This window comes from Podarcis vaucheri (genome assembly GCF_965113315.1).
Source record: "Podarcis vaucheri genome assembly, chromosome: 10".
Lineage (NCBI taxonomy): Eukaryota > Metazoa > Chordata > Lepidosauria > Squamata > Lacertidae > Podarcis > Podarcis vaucheri.
This window is the reverse complement of record NC_138748.1, coordinates 27,901,409-27,923,801: the sequence shown is the minus strand read 5'-3', so window position 1 is coordinate 27,923,801 and position 22,393 is coordinate 27,901,409. Positions and strand designations below refer to the sequence as shown.

The 22,393-nt window shown below is 42.1% G+C and overlaps 1 protein-coding gene across 3 annotated transcripts in view; it reads right to left on the bottom strand.

Moving 5' to 3' along the window:
• The window catches only part of SRGAP1 (SLIT-ROBO Rho GTPase activating protein 1), a 114,384-nt gene that overhangs the window by 54,818 nt on the left and 37,173 nt on the right, over nt 1-22,393 (bottom strand). Inside the window, exon 1 of one of the 3 annotated variants that reach the window (XM_082239536.1) lies at nt 13,198-13,245. The exons of the other annotated variants lie outside the window; for them this stretch is intronic. Within the exon in view, the coding sequence (XP_082095662.1) occupies nt 13,198-13,240 (43 nt within the window). The 5' untranslated portion in view covers nt 13,241-13,245. Of the gene's footprint in view, nt 1-13,197; nt 13,246-22,393 lie in introns of those variants that run through there. 3 annotated transcript variants of the gene reach the window in all.

The window sequence follows — 22,393 nt, the reverse complement described above, 5'->3', positions numbered from 1 at the left end:
TTCCTTTCCTCATATCATTTGCAGAGGAGGGCAGAGGAATGCATAGTGCAATGAATGTCACATGCTGTTTGTAATTACAGTGGTACCTCGGGTTACATATGCTTCAGGTTACATACACTTCAGGTTACAGACTCCACTGACCCAGAAATAGTACCTCAGGTTAAGAACGTTGCTTCAGGATGATAATAAAAACTGTGCTCCAGCGGCGCGGTGGCAGCAGGAGGCCCCATTAGTAAAGTGGTGCTTCAGGTTAAGAACAGTTTCAGGTTAAGAATGGACCTCTGGAACGAATGAAGTACTTAACCCATGGTACCACTGTACGTATAAGGTTAAGAATGGACCTCTGGAACGAATGAAGTACTTAACCCATGGTACCACTGTACGTATAAGGAGACACGAAGCGGGTGGCAGCTCCAATCTAGTTTGGCCTGGAAGTGCATGAAATACATCTAGTAGGAGAACTTGGTGGATTTATCCCCTTTATACAGACTGGAAAGGGGGGAAAACAAACACGTGCTTTGCATTTCCCACTACAGTTTCATCCTGAAATCTGGCACACAAACACACATTAGCATCTGGAAACCTTTATTTAGCACTCATATTTCTGTAGCAACCGAGTGCTAAGTATGTCTTTGATTACACGAGACCACCTAAAATTAAACCATTAGGAATGCTGTTGCCATTAAAACATATTTTATTTTTCATTTCTTTTCAAACACAATTGAAACACCCAACAGGGTAGAGGAGAAATTATAAAACTAAAGACTCAAATTATTTTCCTCCATCTCTCCCCCCCCCCCACTCTACTGTTGTCAAGCTCTGTGGATACTGGCCTCATTGGTCCAAACTTAATTATATGTGTATAATATATATACACAAACACATACCCCGCCCATCTGGCTGGGTTTCCCCAGCCACTCTGGGCAGCTCCCAACAGAATATTAAAAACACGATAAAACATCGAACATTAAAAACCTCCCTAAACAGGACTGCCCAGATGTCTTCTAAAAGTCAGATAGTTGTTTTATTTCCTTGACATCTGAAGGGAGGGTGTTCCATAGGGTGGGCACCACTACCAAGAAGGCCCTCTGCCTGGTTCCCTGTAACCTCACTTCTCGCAGTGAGGGAACCGCCAGAAGGCCCTCAGTGAATTGAGTGAACTGGGATTAGAGTGAATTGAGATGTGCATGTTGCAATGACTGAAACACCAAGCAGTCACACTTCCAGGAGCAAAGCAGCTCGTAGTTCCAAAGTCTAGAGAGCTTTCCCATATCACCTGCCATCACCTGAAGCACAATATTTCTCTGTGGAGGCAGCTGACACAATTCAGCTGCAAGTCACTTAGTGATGAAACACAGAGTAACACTCATTAATGTATTAATCAACAGCGTGCGCAGAAACAGATCCAGCTCCTCCCCTGCTTATCCCTAGCTTGGCACCTGCCCTTGATACTTCTGCCTACTCTCAGCTTTCAACACTGCATGCCTGTCTTGCGTGTCTCCCTATTGTTCTGATTTATCTTTGGCTTTCTGAATCTTAAGTCAGAATTTCGCTCAGGCAGCTCCTTCAGCACTCTCGTTTTAGGTTATTTGAGCAGACTGGTTGCTCAGCAGGTGCTGAAAGCATTGTTTATAACCTGCAGTGCACCTGGAGAAAGACATTCCTATGGGATTATTACAGCATTCCCTTGGTTTCTCTTCTCTTATATCCCCTATTGCACTAGGAACTGGGAGACCAGTGTCCAAAAATCCCAAATTCTGCCATGAAGTTCACAGGGTGGCAGCCAACTAAGTTTTACTTAGACCTACTGAATTTAACAGAGCTAACTTAGCCATGCACATTAATTCCAAGGGGTGTACTCTTGAGTAAAATTATTTGGAGACCACTCACTGTCTCTCCACCTAACCTCCCTCCCAGGGTTCTTGTGAGGATAAAACGAGGAAGGAAATAAGCATGTACTGCATGCCACCTTCAGGTCCTTGCAGGGAAGATGGAGTATAAATGTAATCAAATAAAAATAAATAATCGAAATGGTTGCAGAATATTAAGCTAGCTTACAAAAACATATACCAGCTGAAATAAGGTGATTGTTTTGGGGTGGGGTGGGGTCTGACAACCTGTTTTTCTTTAAATGCTGACACAACAAAAAGCAAACTGCAGAGCCCTGTCATTACTAACGGTAAACACCAAATTACTGCTAATTACTATGGGGATTTTATGGACCCAGAATTATGTTTAACTCCACCAAGACGACTGTATTCCCATCAACCAGTCCACTTACCAGCAAAACAAAATCCTATGAGTATTCCTACCCTCCAAGAGCCTGAAAGCAACAGCAGCTTGCTGTGAGTGGTTGTTTACATAGTAATTATCATCTATGACTAGGTGCTCTCCAAGAGCCGTGTGATGCTCCTGAATCTCCTTTTACTGTGCGGATCTGTCAAAAGATTTTGTAATAGCAGAGTCATTTGGCATCTGGTAAGCAGCAGTAAAGTGTGCTTGCTCATTCATCGTACATACAAGCTCAAACCAGTCTAGTCTGACACACATTCTGCCTCTAGGACCTTAATATTTATGCTGCAACCCTATACACGTTTATAGACACTTATCTGGGAATGATACTGAACACAACGGGCATCACTTCTGAGTAAACATGAACAGAAATGCATGTTTAGTTTGTGTGTGTAGATTAAATTCTGTCACATTCATTTGCCAGATTGTCTCATGTGGTGGCAAAAACTAAAACTTATTACAGTGGTGCCTCGCAAGACGAAAAGAATCCGTTCTGTGATTCTCTTCGTCTAGCGGTTTTTTTCGTCTTGCGAAGCAAGCCCATTGAAGGATTAGCGGATTAGCGCTATTAGAGGCTTTTAGCGGCTTATCTGCTGATCGGATCAGCTGATAAGCGGCTTAGCGGCTTAGAAAAAGGGGGGAAAGGGGAAAAAAACACCAGCAGGAACTCGCAAGACATTGTCGTCTTGTGAAGCAAGCCCATAGGAGATTCTTTTTGCGAAGCAGCTCAAAAACCGCAAAACCCTTTCGTCTAGCGAGTTTTCCGCCTTGCGAGGCATTCGTCTTGCGGGGCACCACTGTAGCTGAATATTAGCTTACACGTCTATTTAAATACAAGTGGCTTCAGTCCTGCAATGAATCACACATATGGAATAGGGACTGCCGGAAGTCAATCAGACTTGGTAATTCTGAGGCAAAGATAGTTATCATGTTTGATGGTCTGAAAGCAGTCAGCACACAAACTAGGCATGGAGTATTCTAGCTGTGGCCTGAAGATGTAGGCCACAACAGACCTACTTTGTCTCTAGGACTGTTGTGGCCTACATCTTCAGGCCACAGCTAGTAGTGGTAGTGGTATTCACCCACTTCACTTTGTGGCAAAGATTCAAATTCTTGTCCTGGATTTGGATCCAGCAACCATCAAACTTGCCTTTATAATAAATGGTCCAGGAAACCTCAGGGCCTGTAAGCACTAACAAGTCAGACACCATTTCTGAGGGGCTGCGTATGGATTATTGGTGGCTTTCTCGCTTCAAAAGGTTTCTCAGCTGAATGTGGTACACCTACTGTATTTAGTACTCCTGAAACAAAGACTGCTACATTATCTTTCTAATTTTGATAACTTGGTTTTCAACCCATATGTACATTGGCCTAATAAGGCCACAAAAGTTACTAGCCTCCAAAAAAGAAAAAGCAGGGCAGGAGGAGGAAGTATTGTCCTGCTGGAGGCTGCAAAATAAGGAATGGACAACTTCATTGCTCAATGCAGCAGCTCCTTGAATTTCTATTCTGGGCATGGTGAGGGCTTCCCTCCCCTGGTAGCCCACTTGGTTTCTATGCTGTGCCCAGAGGCGGAACAGAGTGATCAATCCCTCCTCTGCCAGCTCACTCACTCACCTGCATGCAGTTTCTTGTCGCCTTGGACTACCAGGTGTGTGCTGAAATATGAGGTTGAGTTATATATACTATACCACCATACACATACTTATCTTCTCAACCCATTTCATCCATCTATTATGTAGAGTTGGCCATGGAAAGGACTTGCCCAAGTAAACCAGTCAGTCGCTGGAGATCCACAGAACTACTTTTATTTTTGTTGCTGCAGACAAATGCAGCTTACTCTTCTGAATTAAATATGCATCTTGTATCCCACAAAACCAAATGGATCCTGGCATGCAAAATCCAAAACAGTTGCTTAGACTATATTAAGATGCTACTCACTAAGGTATATTAGGAGTGCCAAAATGCTCCATGTAGCTGCAGGAACCTTTGGGGTTTTTTATTGTTGTTGTTCTTGGCTATTCATAATTACAGCTGATAGTCATTTGGCTGCCTACACCCAGAGGCATCTGAAATGATGGCACTCTGCCTGCCCACAAGTTGGTAGGTCTGAAACATCACAGCAGCTATGCTGAGTTACAATTTGGGAACCATCCTCCCTGCAGAAACTGGCCATCTGTGCCAGCAATTAAGTGCTGGCATTACATCTGTCCTTCATGTTGATCACACAGAAAAGTCTGTATTCTGCTCTCTGGCTGGTGGGGTCTGGGAACCTGAGGTCAAATCAAGGGAAGGAACAGAATCTTCTCTTGCACTGTCTCGATTTCAAAGGGTCACTGCCCAAACAATGCAGAGATGCATTCTAATATCCTTTCATATTTATCTTAAAATTCTCAGCTTGAGGCAAGAGCCTGGGTATCAATAAAGAGCAACGTTTTTGCTCTCTCGCATTCACACTGGAAATGAAACTGGAGTAGGTAAGATGATGCTTTGAGAAGGAATAATGCTACAGGGAGGGACCCTTTCACAGTCACTGCTTCCATGCCGGTTAACAAACTCTGTTCCCTCCTTAATCTCACAATGGTTGCACTGCACTCAGGTAGGTTTGATATAATGCACTATCAGCAGTGTTCAGAGACATAGTGGACTAGAAGGTAGCCTCCTATTTTGTCTAGTTAAGATATACTTTTGGATATGACGAACGCATAAGAGCACAATCCTCCAGAGATATCTTAGGCTCCCGTCAAGGTCAGAACTATCAGAACTCTTGACAACTGTTGGAAGGAAAGCTGAAAAAGCAGAGCTACTACAGTATTATAATCAAGTCCCTGTAGAAACCTCTGCCTACAGCTAACTTGGCTGAATTGCAATAGATGCCTTGCAAACACAGGAGAGCAGTCAAAATGTACTTGACAATCTGCTTTCAGTTGTGAGGTGCTTTAGAATTAATATCTATCTATCTATCACCCTTCTTATGCTCTGAGAGTTCTAAAAGCAGGAGAGAAAATTACTTCAATAACTCTCCTTCAAATGACTCTCCCCCCTCCTTTTTTTTTTTGTAGCACTGTTAAAAATACCAAGCACTTGGAAATCTTTTGACAAGAGCATTTTGGAGGACAATCTTCCACTCCTCTGCAGTGGTGTGCTGTAAGATTGATTTACATTTATTAAAATATTTAACATATTTTGCTGCTGGTTCTATTCTCTCCAAGGGATAGATACTAAATCCTCTGCATTTGAGGCACACTGCCAAAGACAATTAAAATAAAAAGGGTAAATAATGGCAAAGAGACGAGACAAACCATACTGCATAAAGCAGTCTTAATGACAGAGCAATGACACTAGGTATAAAATAAATTATCAGGGAAGCTAAGAAATTATTAAAGTCACCATAAAGCACTAGTGAGACCAAATTTGCAAAACTTCCCTAAGCACTTCAGTCAGGGTTGTTTTAATCAGTGCTTGAGGTGGCAAGCCTAGGCAGCCTTAAAGCCCAATTAAACACAGTGGGACTTGCACCTCGTGTTGGATTATCAGACTGCAACCTTTAACTACAACCTGTGGGACCAGCTTCCAAGTAAAATGTGTTTAGGGTCATGATCTTTCTTTTAATCAGGAGCCTAAGGCTGCAATACTAAGCATGCTTACCTGGGATGAATGCCAATCAATTTTATGAGCGAGCTGCTCTGAGGCTTTACAATATGGGGAGGGGGGCAGTTCCAAATGCCTCCCCCTACCTGCATGCAGTACCTCCACCACATCCCATAGTATTCTAGAGGGTCTCCAAGAGTGGCTTTGGAGGGGGTATAGGGCCAGTGTTAGAAATTAGCTATAAGGCCAGCCTAACTGGTATCTGAAACATGGTGCTGTTATCATCAGATTTCTTTAAGTTCAGCATGGAATTTCAACCTATTTGCTAGAAAAGCTACTCTTTGTGGACCGTAAGGCAGAATAATGTATCGGGTTTTGTTCACACTAGTAGCTTGAAACTCTGCAAGGTGGTGGGTTTCCCAGTTGCTTTTTCTCCAGCCGCATCATAACAGGAGCAGAGATGCCTTCACCCAGTGATTTCTTCTGAGTAAAGCTTTTGTCTGCACATGCGCTGTTCACCACAACAGAATCACGGCTTCCATTTTCAAATCAGATGGAAGCTGGTTTGAGGGGAAGTGTGTCAAAGAGGAGTATTTCTTGAAAAGCCACAGGATACAGAGGGACATTCTCCCTTGAGGGAAAAGCCTTCTCTGGCAAGAAACAATATCTAAGGTGCAGAAGAATGAGGATCCATCAACAGTCCTAGGTATTTTTGAGGTTTCATGAATCCTTTGATATGAAAGAAGCAAGACAGCTCTTGAACATGGTGCAGGATTGCTTCATTGCCAGGATTTGGGACAGAGATGAAGGTAGACATCTGATGTATCATATGGGAAAGATTGTGTTAATTTGTTTGTTTCTGTTGCTACAGCCTAAGGTCCCACTGTGGGGTGCAGCATTAAAACACAACATTAAGATAAACAAAACAATTCAATGCACCATCTCTATCTCATTAATCCAAAAGTATAGCTTTTGCATTGGGTTGGACTTGTGCATCTTATCTCCCTCCCTGATTCCTTCTTGTTCAAATTATGTTTTTCCCAGGACATGGGACTTGGACTAAACTTTCAAATATGCAGAAGTGCATACTGAACTCCATGCACACATGGATGGGTATGTTGGATTAAAGGTTTCTTTTATCATGGGATGACAATCTCCTAGCCTAAAGGACTTGCAAATGGTTCTGCCAAACACACTGTTACAGACTTCCCCCTATGATTATCTTACAGACACAACTCCAACATCAGAAGCAGCAATACTGTATTCAAAAACTAGTAGGGCAGCATTTCAACCACCTAGGATGCTCTGCTAGTGACCGTAAGATGGACATCCCAGAACAAAGGAACTTCAAAGGGAGACTGCTTTGTGAAACTGCTGATTTACAATTTATCATGAAGTTTAATTCTACTGACTGTGGTTTGAATCAGGAGAACAGTTTTTTTACTCACTACATGTGATAATTAGTTTACCAACGTCTGTGAATGGTCACTGTCAAGCTCTAATGTAATTGTCTCTGTACTTTTTTCACTTTTTTTGCTGACTCTACTGCTTACAGTTCCCCCACATGCCCACCCATGCACAAACATACCTGCCACTTAGGGTAACACTCCATGCATCTGATGAAGTGGGCTTCAGCCCATAAACGTTTGTGCCACAAGAAATTTGTTGGGTCTTCAATGTGCCACAAAACTCTCTTGTTGTTTTCAAACACACACTTAACTTTTATTGATGTAAGAAATGAGAACTGGGGGACTCAGACATGGAGCTGACCTCATTATAGTTGTGCATACCTCCAGCTTTGCTGGCAGAGCAGCGGCAGAGCAGGCTGATCGGGCACCTGGGGCGGCGTGTGTGCCCTGCAACCAGGGGCAGAGCCAGCCGGGGCAGGACGCTCCGCGAGGCCTCTGAGGAGTCTGCCTGCCTCCTCCTACTCAGCCGCCCTGGAGCAGTGCGGAGCCTGCGGGCGCTCAAGCCACTGCGTCACTCCCAGGAGAGACGCATGGCTCGGGCACACTGCAGGCCCTGCGGTGAGTGCCACCCGGCATTTTGTCACCCCCCTCAGTGGTGACACCCGGGGAGACCCGCCCCCACCGCACCCCACTTCCTCCACCCCTGGGCAGGAGAACAATTAAGATCGTCTCATGGAAGAAATCAGAATCTTTTAGAAATGTTGTTTTGAGGACTGGAGATATGTACAGTGGTATCTCAGGTTACATACGCTTCAGGTTACAGACTCCGCTAACCCAGAAATAGTGGTTCAGGTTAAGAACTTTGCTTCAGGATGAGAACAGAAATTGTGCTCCGGCGGCGCGGTGGCAGCGGGAGTCCCCATTAGCTAAAGTGGTGCTTCAGGTTAAGAACAGTTTCAGGTTAAGAACGGAGCTCTGGAACAAATTAAGTAATTATCCCTAGGCACCACTGTAACAAAGTTAAAATAAAACAAAGCACCGCAATGTAACTGCTTCCTTGGAAACTAATAATAAGTTCTGCCCCAACAAAGCAGAAAGCTGTACACAATTTGGATAATACAGTACAAGTGTAGGAGCCACGTTACAGCAGAAACCAGTGGCTTCTAGATGCTCATTGCTGTTTATGAGAACTGTAGTGTTGTTTTTAAAGAATAAAAAAACCCCTGTAATATTGCAGTTTGCTTGCTAAGTTTGAAAGCACAACTGAACCGTAGCACACATTTAGAAGGCAATAACAAGCAATTGAGACGTATTTTATTTTAAACTTCCTCACAAATCCCTTCCTCAGAAATCCCAGGAACTGTAGTGAGATTTGCTTAGGAATAAATCAGCATAAAACCATGCCCTTCTCTAATTATTTTTAATATTTAGGGCTGACAAATCTGCCATGCTTTCAGAATTATAAAATACTGTACTGTATTATTAACTTAATAAAGATGTTGCAAGACTTGAGTGGTTTCTGAGTCAGAAAGCCAGGTTCTGAACTCATTTAGAGTCTAAAATGAAACATGAAGGGTAGAGGTTTGGACAGTCCAAAAATGGCTGCTGAGAGGATAAAGGAGCTGGTGAGAGGATGAAACACTTTTGATTATTGTTGGGAAGGTGCTTAATTCTAGCTTCCCACTGCTAGGGAGCTTAAATTGGATTGAGGAGCCTATTTAATTAAATGTAGCTTTCATTGTTATAAAGGAAGGAGAGGATGTCCCCTTGGGTGCTGGAGTTAATGGCATACACAGGAAAAGAAAGAATTAGTATCCAGAACTTGAGTTTTTATGACACTGAACGCCCAAAGTAGAGGTCAACAGGCTGCCCCCTTCTTCTCTCATACCAGTGACCTAAATAAGGTATTGTTCATGTGCAGTTTGCAAGAATATTTTTTTTTAAAAGAATAAACTAAAAGATGTTAAACGTCAATGCAAAACTAATGGAATATTAAGAGGAGTAAACTGAACCTCAATCATCTCACACACATCACATCTTTTTCTTCAAAGAGGCATATTGCACTAACCGTCCAACACTCTTTCCTAGGTAGGTAATTGCCAACCTGAATTCTTTTCTTGAAATGGCAGCCGTGTTCAGCCTCCGTACGAAAGGATACAGCGCAGAATATATGAAAGCACGGAGTCCAAGTTGGAACAATATAAATCATTCCTGTCCCTGTTAACATATGACACTGTGACGATTTTTTTTTTTAAACATAAGGTGCTACATAGTGACACTCTTCGTTTTGCTTTATTAAAACATTTTAAATTTGTTTTATACCTAGAAAGAAATACAAAAGTCACCATTTGCAACCTAAGGCACAATATAACAATTCAGAAATGAACAGAAAAGCAGTAGCACACTTGGTTTTATTTGCATGTGCAACTCGCTGGAGTGCCATTCCTCCCACATATGCAACAACTGGATTATTCAAGCAAGAGACATCATATTCGACAAAGAATCGGACATGGGAAAGGTTAACACACTCTCACCCTGCATTAGAAGCCAGATTGATAAAGGACAACATACTTCCCTGTCTGTCTGGTGCTGAATGAAAGCAAGCCTTGTCATATGCAATACTCCTTAATCAAAGGCAAGTTTATCATAAAATTGTATCACCTCAGATGCTTGTGTGAATGGGCCCTTAGCCACACCACACACTCTTTATTCTTTATTAAATGACTGTTAAATTTCCAAGTCACCTTCCTCAAGACTGATGCAATCGATGTGAATTCTGATTTGCAGGCACCCTGCATTTATAATTAAAGTGCACCTATGAGCATGTATGAACTGAAACAGGCATCTTTATTGAAGGTGTCCTTGGTATTCTGATTACTCCCGGAGAGATCACCTAGCCAGAAGGATCGTTCTGCTCCCTGTCATTTCCAACCTTGCATAGCACAGACATATTTTGTGATGCAGACTCTGTTTCAGGTTACGTGCAACTCATATCCTCATAAATTATTGGAAACCTGCACAGCTAAAATTCTTCTACTGAATGTTAAAAATAAAACGTGCCTTTGAAGGAGATTTAGATTATCCAAGCGTAAAATGCAATGAACATTGACTGCATACACCTTTCTTTAAGACAGGGATAGGAGATGGACAATGAGATGAGAAAAGAAGAATATATTTGTGTCCTGCTAATATCTGTCAGCTTCTCCACTGATATCAAAGATTCAAAGGAGGGCTAAGAGTGTGCGTACACACACACACATACACAAATAAAAAAGAATAATGTGTGGGAAAACAGCAAGAAGCCATATGACCCCATCTCCAACACCTGTGCATTTAGCATTAGACAGAAAGGGTCCTACACAAGTAGTTGTGCGTTGTTGTTTAGTCATTTAGTCGTGTCCCGACTCTTCGTGATCCCATGGACCAGAGCACACCAGGCACTTCTGTCCTCCACTGCCTCCCACAGTCTGGTCAAACTCATGCTGGTAGCTTCGAGAACACCATCCAACCATCTTGTCCTCTGTTATCCCCTTCTCCTTGTGCCCTCCATCTTTCCCAACACCAGGGTCTTTTTCAGGGAGTCTTCTCTTCTCATGAGGTGGGCAAAGTATTGGAGCCTCAGCTTCAGGATCTGTCCTTCCAGTGAGCACTTGTTGGGCTCCTCCAATTGCACATGTATGCATGTATGTAGTAGGCCCCTTTTACACGGATACTAAAATGTGGAGGTGTAATATGTGTGGCCCACTTCCCCCTCCATACATTCAGTGAGCATGTGGGAGTTCAGAAATGTATGCAGTTCTAAAGTTTGCCCTTGTATATGAGGAAGGGGAGGTTGCCCACTCCAAGCAGCAGGTTTCAGAGAACAATTAAAAGTGGGGGGTTGTGAATCAGTTTGCTTATTGCCATGTCTTTACTCTCACGCGGTCACCATTTAGACATCTTCAGCAGCATGTTCCAAGAAACACACTGAATCATCTCTGGGATAAAAACCCACATTAGCCAGTGTGATTGGTTCACCAATGAAAAATCATGATTTTACACATTTTTAAAACCATGGATTTTATTGAATCTGTTGCAAATAATTTCCCAAACCCCTAACAGTCTTTACTACCTAGCTGCTGGAGGGGGCAGTACCCTCATAAAATATCCTCACAATATCACCCATTTTGAAATACTTTAATTTTAACAGACTAAAATAATCAGCAATTACTTAGAAAAGCACTTAGACTGGCTGATTGCCCAATATAGACCTCGTTGAATTTTCATTATCTAAAATTCAATGCTACAAACAGCAAGCCAAAGACATGTAACTATTAAGCCAAATGAGGAGACCTCCTTAAAGAGGCAGTCATTTTAGTGCTCGGTGCAGAGAGTGCTTATAAACCTGTCACTGCTCCTAGGCATTTCTTGATCTTTTCCATCTGCATTTTTTTTAAGTCGAATGATTTGTTTCACAGAACGAAGGAAACCACCCCCTTGTTTTTCGAACTGTCATTCACCCTGTGTTTAATCATTCCAAAGTGCTCTGCCATATCTCAGGCACTAAAGCCTGGGTATTTGCACTTGTTCTTCCTTTTAAGTGTGTGAGAGAGAACACAGCTTGGCAGCTGCTTAGTTAGAATGCCAAATTTCTGTTCACTTGCTGGTTGTAATTCACTCACGGTCACGTTTCATCTGGATTACCGTAAGAGCCATTTGCTTAGGTAATGTACTTATTAAAAATGCCACAAAGCGATAAGGGGCATGTATTACATTATTCAGGCTGAAAGCCAAGGCCCGCAGTACATGAGGGCCCAAAGATTCGGGGGGGGGGGGGCGCCAAACCCATAAAGCTTTTTAAAACAATCATATACAATACTTTACTTGTATGCAACAGTTCTATGACAATTCCAGTTTGCTTTTATTTTTCTGTCACAGAAATGTACCAGAGAGGCCCACAGTGGGAATTTGTAATATTCAAATTTAACTTTGTCATTTCAATTAATATTATGTATAAAGATGCGTGTTTCTTCTCCTCAAAATCATCTTTCATATCCAATCAGAAAATATGTACAGTGGTACCTCTGGATACGAACGGGATCCGTTCTGGAGCCCCGTTCGTATCTAGAAGCAAACGTAACTAGTGATGGCATGTCTGCGCACGTCTTTTTTCGCCACTTCTGCGCATGACGTCATTTTGAGCGTCTGCGCATGCGCAAGCAGCAAAACCCAGAAGTAGCGCGCTCCGTTACTTCCGGGTTGCCGTGAAGCGCAACTCGAACACGCTCAACCCGAAGCGCATTCAACCCGAGGTATTGGTTGTAACTGGTTACTTGGTGTATAATCAAAATAAACTGGGACATATTCCCCCCCCCGCAAAACAGGTGGAAGGGAAGGAAAGGAGGACATTGGCCAGTATTGCCCATGGCACCCTTGACTATCATTCAAGACACTGCAGGGTGCCACAGCACACTGGTTGAAAACCACTGCTCTAGAGCATTGTAAAACAAGCTTTATACATGTGATATTTGAAGATGGCTGGGGCTTGGTCCCTGGGTGAACAGAAAAGTCAAGCCACAGTGGTCACCCGAATTGCTGCTGATCTCAATGTTTCTTCACTTGAACAATCTTCCCGTTTCCCCTTCCAGTTCTCTTTCCTACCGAACTTTCAACAGGGCTCCATACTTCAGTGGTAGAGCCTCTGTTTGGCATGATGAAGGTCCCATGTTTAATCTTCAAGTGGGACTGGGAATGTCCAAAACCCTGGAGAGCTGGGGCCAGTCAGCATAGACAATATTAAGCGAGATGGACCAGTGGTCTGACTCAGGACAAGGCAGGTTCCTATGTTCCTATGAACTATCAGGTGCCTCTTAATATGATTTCCCTGCACCACCCAACCAGATTTCCCTGAGAGGCAGATCCTAACCACACTCCTTGCCAACTTCCATAACTCCCTGCAGAGACAACATCTTCATGTAGCTGCCTTAGAAAGAGAACGTTTCAGCCAGCACAGAACCCTTGGAACTCTCCAAGGTTCTGCTCTTGTCTGCCCTCTGACTGTGACCTGCCTTGGCTTCATTGGACACTAAGCCTTAAGCCCTAATGGAACTGGATAGCTTACGCAGCTAGGCTTCCTCCTTCCTAAAAAACACACCAAAAAAACTCTCATAAAAACGCTGTATCTTTTAATATCCATGCAACAGTATTGGTTTCCCTAGCCGAACTTGAACTCTCGTAGGTTCTCCATGCAGCCTGTCTCTCAATAGTGTAGGGCTACAGGAACAACCATTCTTCCTACCCTTTGTGCTTGCCAGTCATATGCTTTCTTCTGGTTATGCTCCCCAGAAAGTTAAATTCCTGTCTGTTAGGGACTGGGAGTTGTCAGCTGTGGGCTCTTGCGGACTCTGCCATTGTCATACGTACTTGTAATACCTTTGTGCCTACCAGGTTGTGTTTTGTTTGCGTATGGCGTTGGATTACATCACAGGGCTGTTTTGTTTTTCGTTAAGTCTCTCCATGCACAACACTGTAATTGAGCATTTGTCAGTGTCTGTGTTAATATGTCATTTCTTCTTTAAAAAGGTTTCATTTTGCCACCTACTTTGTGGCTGGGAGTATGCAGGATGTAGCCAACGATACACATGCCGGATGTGCCAGTTGTTAAAAACTACAGCTTCCATGCCCAGTGTCCACGCTGGCCAAGGTCAATGGGAATTGTAGTCCACAATGTATTGAGGGTACCGCTTTGAATACTGTCCTGATCCAGCCCATATTCAGCAGAGCACAGCAGCTGCCTCGTATCATGGGACCATAATACTGCCTTGCCCAAGTGTGATATTTTTATCTGTAGCTTCAAAATGAATTGCTATGGATTGGACAATAAACGGTTAAGACAGAAACCTGCTGTTCTTGGAGGCTAATAGGATGGCTGGTTGGGGTAGGAAAGAGAGGAAGAATAATAGAATTGTAGAGTTGGAAGGGACCACAAGGATCATCTAGTCCAGGCATCCCCAACCTTCGGCCCTCCAGATGTTTTGGGCTACAATTCCCATCATCCCTAACCACTGGTCCTGTTAGCTAGGGATCATGGGAGTTGTAGGCCAAAACATCTGGAGGGGCGCAGGTTGGGGGATGCCTGATCTAGTCCAATCCCCTGCAATGCAGGAATCTTTTGCCCGATGTGGGGCTTGAACCCACAGCCTTGAGATTATGAGTCTCATGCTCTACTGACTGAAGACGGCACTAAGCAGGTTCTGTAGAGCTGAAATTAGAGTTCCAATGCCCTGAATCTCACTAAAATTGGAGTTAAAGTGAATGCTGCACAGTAAAATGAAGCGATTCATTGTCACAATAGGTATCAGATCCTGATTGTGCAAAGTCTCTTTGTGTTGCTCAATTTTCTACAGAACAAACTTTCCCACTTTTATTTTCAGTGGTATGTGGCTGAGCTAGCTGTCAGGCAGCGTATGTGCCTCCTGTATCGATTTTTTTTTAAGGTGCAAAGAAATAAGCGTCTCTGTAAAAAATGTTTTGTCTTGTGCTGCTAGAAAACAACCCGCAGAGAGGCCCAGCAGCTGTCATTGGGATTAAGTACTGAGGAAAAGCACAATCATATGAAAAAAAAGCTGTAAAAAGCAAAACAAAAAACCCCAGCACCACTGTAAGGAAGGAAGAGGCATGGTCACATTTGATTTCTCTCTTCTTGTGTTAGGAAGAGGAGTATATAATAGTAATCCACTGAATTATGAGTCATTGAGGAAAAAGGTTTTCTTTTTCTTTTTTTAAGTGTCTAATTTACAACAAAATATAATAGGGAAGCAAAAGCAATAGGGAAGCAAACTAGGCATTCATAGGCAGAAATAAATGAAGCGTGAAATATGTATTAATATGTTTGGGCAAAACCCAACCAAAGTTATGCACTTTGAAGACCTATTTGTTTCAATGAGTATTAAGCACAAACTAAATTCTGTCTCTATTCATATATAACGCCAAACCACTGTTTGTGCTTCTGCATTGCTTTCTGCCTAGCTTCCTGTTTAGCAGAAACCACTGTCTTTACTCTTGAAAAGGCAAATTATGGTCACCAACCCAGAACTGGAAAGCACATTTTGATTTGTGGTTTCCAGTTGTGGCTAAAAGGGCAAACCACTTTTTCCTAATTCAGATGCAATAGAAAACTATGGCTTGCACTGCATAGTAAATCAGGGAGAAACTCAAAGCACATACAGTGGTGCCCCGCAAGACGAATGCCTCGCAAGACGGAAATCTCGCTAGACGAAAGAGTTTTCCGTTTTGGAGGTGCTTCGCAAAATGAATCTCCTATGGGCTTGCTTCGCAAGACGAAAATGTCTTGCGAGTTCCTGTGGGGTTTTTTTTGCTCCCCCCTTTTTTCTAAGCTGCTAAGCCGCTTATCCGCTTATCTGCTAAGCCGATAAGACGCTAAAAGCGCTAATAGCGCTAATCCGTCAATGGGCTTGCTTCGCAAGACAAAAAAACCGCTAGACGAAGAGACTCACAGAACGGATTCTTTTCGTCTTGCGAGGCACCACTGTATAAGGGATAAGGGAATGAGAGGAAAAGTGAGTGTTCAGACTGTCTCACTCAAGTAAGAGACCCCTGACCATTAGGTCCAGTTGTGGACGACTCTGGGGTTGCGTGCTCATCTTGCTCTATAGGCCGAGTGAGCCGGCGTTTGTCCGCAGACAGCTTTCAGGTCATGTGGCCAGCATGACTAAGCTGCTTCTGGCGAACCAGAGCAGCACACGGAAACACCATTTACCTTCCCGCCAGAGCGGTACCTATTTATCTACTTGCACCTTGACACGCTTTCGAACTGCTAGGTGGGCAGGAGCAGGGACCGAGCAACGGAGCTCACCCCGTTGCCGGGATTCGAACTGCTGACCTTCTGATTGGCAAGCCCTAAGCTCTGTGGTTTAGACCACAGCGCCACCCACGTCCTGTCTCACTCAAGTACTCAGATTAAATGTCACGGCTAAAAGTTGGCCACTGTTTCTTTAATGCTAAAAGAACTAAGTCAGCACGAGTCAGCAGCCTACAATGATTCATGCAACCTTTCACCTAATTGTACCTGTATATATAGAGTGGTCAATGTTGGTGTGGTGGTGAGTTGGTTGGTTGGTTAGTGAAAGCTGGTAGTGTTGATGTGTGTACAGTTGGTCGGTCGTTTTGCAGATAGAGACTTTTAAGAATAAAAGAAGAAAGTACTCTGCAAGGACACTCTTCTCGTGGACTCTTTTATGCTGACAAGGGTCCGAGGACCAGGCTGAGGAGACAAAGGAAGTCAGAACCTTTTCTTTTTCAAACACTGACATTAAATGTGAACAGAGTCTCTGCCACTGAAATCTAGGGTACAAAGAGGTGCTTAACTTTAGCTAGGTCACGGCCTGCCTTCTTTCTAAAAATGGTATTTGTGAGAAGAACCAACTACATAGGCATCCATGACATGCCCTTGTTTTGGAGAAGTATAGATTTGAATGTCCTTTAGATACCACCCAGGGTTGAAGATTGAGTAGATGCCCATTTACTGGATACCTCCACAAAAGCAACATGCCCTCTTACATATTTTTTAACACATACATTCCAAAATAAAGAACAGTCACAAGAAATAATACTACTGATTGAGCCATAGTTCAATACTTAGAAAACAAAAGATACAGTAAATGATCCGCAAAACACATTTTCAAGTGCTTCTACTGTTCTACAAACACATTTGCAAGATCTAGCGTTACCTGTTTACATTGTTCTTCTCTTTCAAGAGTGAACACGGGAAGCCTTTCCCTTATGCACTCAAATTGACTGTCACAGGAACAGATGAAAACTGTCCTGGATGCTTCCTTTAGTTTAACAAACAACAAACATCTCCTGGCTCTTGAAAGCTGCGTTGTCTAAACTTGAAAAGGCAGGAGTTTCTGGCAGCTGTCTACATCCGCACACTCAGAAACTGCACTCTCAACAACTGAGATGATGTGATGGAACTAAGGTTATTACACAGAACAAGAGTGTGTGTTGTGAACAGAAATAAAGAAAGGCTGCTTTAAATATCAAAAGAGTCATTCTGGACACATGTACAGTGGTACCTCGGGTTAAGTACTTAATTTGTTCCGGAGGTCCGTACTTAAGCTGAAACTGTTCTTAACCTGAAGCACCACTTTAGCTAATGGGGCCTCCTGCTGCCGCCACGCCGCCGGAGCACAATTTCTGTTCTCATCCTGAAGCAAAATTCTTAACCCGAGGTACTATTTCTGGGTTAGTGGAGTCTGTAACCTGAAGTGTATGTAACCTGAAGCATATGTAACCTGAGGTACCACTGTATAGGGTTGCATCCAATCATGTCCTTCTTGGAGCAGACCCAATGAAATTAATGTACCTAAGTTAGTAAGGTTCATTCACTGCAATGGGTCTACTTTGAGTACAACTAATGTTGGATAGTCTCTAAAATGATTTTGTTGCTTGTTTGAAAATAAAACAACTCAATAAAATATGTATCGTCTCATTTTAAGAACTGTCTACAGCTGTTTTTTATTTGTAAATAACATTTGTTCCCCAAATTGTCACCCAGAGATCTCAATTTTAAAAATCTATTTGTGATTATTATATCAAGATGCTGAATTATTTCCACATAACTTTGCATTTTCAATGTTACTGACTCCAAGCTAGAAACAGTGGTTTCTAACCTGATAAAGAGTTGGTGTTTATCCTGTAACACAAGACGGAAGTGAATGCAGTGCTAACAAGGCTTGAATTGGGTGCTTTATGACCCTCCATATGTTGTTGGACTCTTAATTCTCATCCGCCTATTCCAGCATGACCAATGGTCAGGTATGGTGGCAGCTGTTGTCTAGGAACATCTGGAAGGCCACATGTTACTTTCCTTCCTTTGTAGCCAGATGTGCATCTCAATGCAAACACCTTTTTAACCTAGTTAAAGATGTTCTCCACAAATTTGGTCAAAATGTTTGGAGCTTTCAAAGGCTGATAGGTATTCAAAATGCTACGGAATCATGTCTGGCTGGACTTAACAGCTGGACTTGCCACCAACTTCTAAACACACATTAGGACAAAGGTGAGAAAAGGCTGTGCAATTGTAAGCCCTATATTTATGACAGGAAATCCTGCGGAGGAAGAAGTCGGGGACAGCCATGATCTTGCTGCCCTTCCACATGATGACTAAATACTTGGAAAAGAATGACAGCATAGAGCTTCTGATCCCCATCTGCATCTGATATGCATATGTGCGTTCTCATCCTGAAAAACAAACTGCATAGGGGTCTGTTTCCCCTTATTTATTCGCCTTGCACAGGAAAGCTTCTTGACAGATTGTGTACAGGCTTTTAAATCCTATGGAATATTCAAGTTAACTACCTTTTTATCACATTCCGGCGCATTTTCACAAATCCTCATCTGCTTCATCAGATGGCTGTGTTTGCCTCATATCTCAGGTCAACACTAATTCCCATAATGAGAACGGCTCCCCTCCCACCCCCCAAAAACCCCTCCAGTCAATAGAAATACCCAACACTATTTGCCTTTGTACATGTGCGTGACTTCATTCCAAAAATCATACTAATCTGAGCTACTACGAATCTGCACCAAATTTAATTTGTGCTGACACAGATGCTACCCAATTCTGGTTGTTCTTGTTGGAACATTTTGAACGGTTTGCAGAAAACTTCCTTTTCCCCAGTCGCCTTTTATTTCCAAGTGCCATATTCAACATGTGAAAAGTGTGATGCTATAAAAGAATTCGCTTTGTGGATCTGCACAAGGAAGTTCTTAGGCAGCAAAGGGGAAAGCAGAGGGCTTTGGAAGTGAAAATCTCAATGCTGAATGCAGAGCAGAATTGCTAAAAGTCAGGCACCTGGTGTGACAATCACATATTTTATGGCCTGTCCAACTCACCCCACATCAGAAACTTGTATATCTCAAACTGCAGCAGAGGAAACAGCACTCATTCCTTCAAGTCACCACTGTCCTTGCATACATTTACTGTATAAAACGTAACCGCTGAGACAAACAGAAGTACAGTGGTACCTCGGGTTACATACACTTCAGGTTACAGACTCCGCTAACCCAGAAATAGTACCTCAGGTTAAGAACTTTGCTTCAGGATGAGAACAGAAATCGTGCTCCGGCGGCGCGGCAGCAGCAGGAGGCCCCATTAGCTAAAGTGGTGTCTCAGGTTAAGAACAGTTTCAGGTTAAGAACGGACCTCCAGAACGAATTAAGTACTTAACCCAAGGTACCACTGTAGCTGCAATGACCTATGCTTTGAACATGGACAAGCAGAACTGACTACTCAACCAATCATTGTTTGGTAACTGGACCTATATTCATACGAATGAATACAATGGTGTTTGGGCTCAAAACATTTTTGGGATTAATAATTATTCATATACTTTTCATATATTCTATCTTTCCCCATTCCTTATTTGCTTCCAGTTCCTAAGAGTTCAGCAATAAGAATAGCCATATTAATAGAAAGAGAAAACCCTCTAAACTGGAATACATTTGGGAATTTTAGTATTAATTCAACCCTGAAAATATTCTTATCTTCTTCCACAGTGTCACATTAGGAAAACCCACCATCTTCCAACACACTCTCAGGACTATAGAGGTATTTCAGAAGCTCAGCTGCACTAGAATTCCAGAACTAATTTTAAAACAATACATAAAACAAAAACAATTAAACTGGGTAAATGAGTTGTTGCATTTAATAACAAACACAAGAATGCACACATTACAAATATGTAATCACCCATTATGAAATGAACAATGTAAACTATTATTCTCCAGGGCTATAAAACCTACTCCATAAACAAACTTATTCCAATATTTCAGGATTACAGATAAACAAACATTTTATTTAAAAGTGAAAACTTGATTTAAGAACATTTAGTTCTTCACTTAAAAAGGCCATTCCTAACAATAATCAGCAAATGAAAACTTGCATGATTAAAAGCTCCCCATCTGGATTGCAGTTTTAGTTAGATTATAACTATAGGCTTTAACACAGATTGAAAATAACCCCCCCCCCAAAAAAAAATAATAATCAGGAAAACAATACAACAAAAAATATTTTTAACACTGCAACTTTAAAAAAATGCAACGTTTAATCTTCAAAAAGCGCATCCCAACCGTTTCATGAACTGTGCTCAAAGCTAAAGGATATTAAAAAAAACACTACCTAATCTTTCAGACATTAAATATTCATATGAAATGTTAGCTATGCATTTGGAGGCTACCATCAGTCTTGATCTATGGTGAAGCTTCTTTATCTAGACATGTAAAAGCAATATATAACTACTGCTATGATAACAGGTCTAATCATTCCCTCCATACTCTTGCTATTCACCATATGCCGAATGTGCATAATTCATAGGTTACACCAGATGCTGTCTTAAGGAAGCACCCTTTAAAAACATTCGCTGCGCTACCAAAGACACGCCACTGTTAATTACATGCCACAAAAATACGATTCCACAAAACTGCAGCCTCCTAAATACTACACAGATGTACTGATCCTCAAGTTATACTATCAAGTCACCCATGTAGGCCATTAAGCTAATACACCAGCAGTCCAATTTGCCTATTGGATGCATTAGGTTTTATTTAAGAACATTTAAGAACATTTAGTTCTTCACTTAAAAAGGCCATTCCTAACAATAATCAGCAAATGAAAACTTGCATGATTAAAAGCTCCCCATCTGGATTGCAGTTTTAGTTAGATTATAACTATATAAAAAGATAAATTAGATTAAAATTAGATTAAAAAAATAGATTAGATTAAAACTATTTAAAAAGGTAAATCAAGTCATCTCTAAAGTTAAGGAGGCCAGTTCGAAAGCACAATGGAGGCTTGAGGAGACTTTGAACGAAGTATGAGCTAATAAGAAAGGGAGCTCAGGAGTAGCCACACAGAAATTAAGGTTTGGCCTGGAGGATCTGTTGGATGCTAGAGGTAGACAAGAATACTGAGCTACAGATGGGCCAATGGTCTGACTCACTAGAAGTCAGATTCCTATGTTCTATTATCGCTCTCTGCTCACTAGACTGTTCTACCAAACAATTATGTCCATTACCCTGCTCTGCATAAACAAATGGATTGTGTGTGTGGGGGGGTGTTAAGTGCCTACATTTCAATGTGCTAAAGCAAGCTTAACTTAAGTGTTAGATTTAGGCCAGGGTTTTTTGCAACTGAAAGCAAAATAGTCCATGAGTCAAAAGGAAACAGCATTGTCGTTAACAAAAAAACAAGCTTGTGTACCATCAGGAAGGATAATGAAAGGGGATGGGGTAAGACGGGGGTAGCAAAATAAGAATATAACATATTGCAAACTTCATTTTTATTCTCTTATGTGTTCATTATGAAGTATTAGACAAGAGTCGACAATCAGACATCATGATAAGCCATTATGGGGATGAGAATGAGACTGTGGAAGTCTTGGGCTTGAACGCTCCCCCTTCCTTTCCCTCCTTCATTGCAAACATGAAGTTTGGAAGCTTTCATTTCCTTTTTTTTTTTTAATTAACCACATTTAGCATTACATACAAGCACCAAACGGTGGCTTGTTGAAACATTGCAGCTTCATAACAGCCCAGTTCACACATCACAGTATAATAAAAAAATTAAGGTCTTATATATATATATATTATAATGTTCATAAATGTACCAACCAAGCACATACATAGATATGTGGACCACATGTCTGGAGCAGCACAGGAAGACCGTTCTGAAACTATTTTGACTCCCAAACTGACCAAATGTTTTCACTGGAAGGAGGGAGTGGGTGAGGGAACCTTCCCAGTGTCTCAGGAATTGGTTAATCACCATCTCAAAGGAATGGCCAGACTACCAGGAAAGGCAATCAGATAAGGCATTATCAGATAGCCTGGCAGACAGGATAAACAACATTCAAATTTCTGTTGTAGACTGCCTTTTCTGTGATGTAGGTATGATGTTTGTGGGGGGTGGTCTTGGGTTACACCCCTTCTGTGATGTATGTATGATGTATGAAGGGGTGGCCTTGAGCTCCAGGGCAGGGAATTTAAAATGTCTATATAAGGGCAAGCACACATAGTTTGTGGTCCTCCTCCTCTCTCCT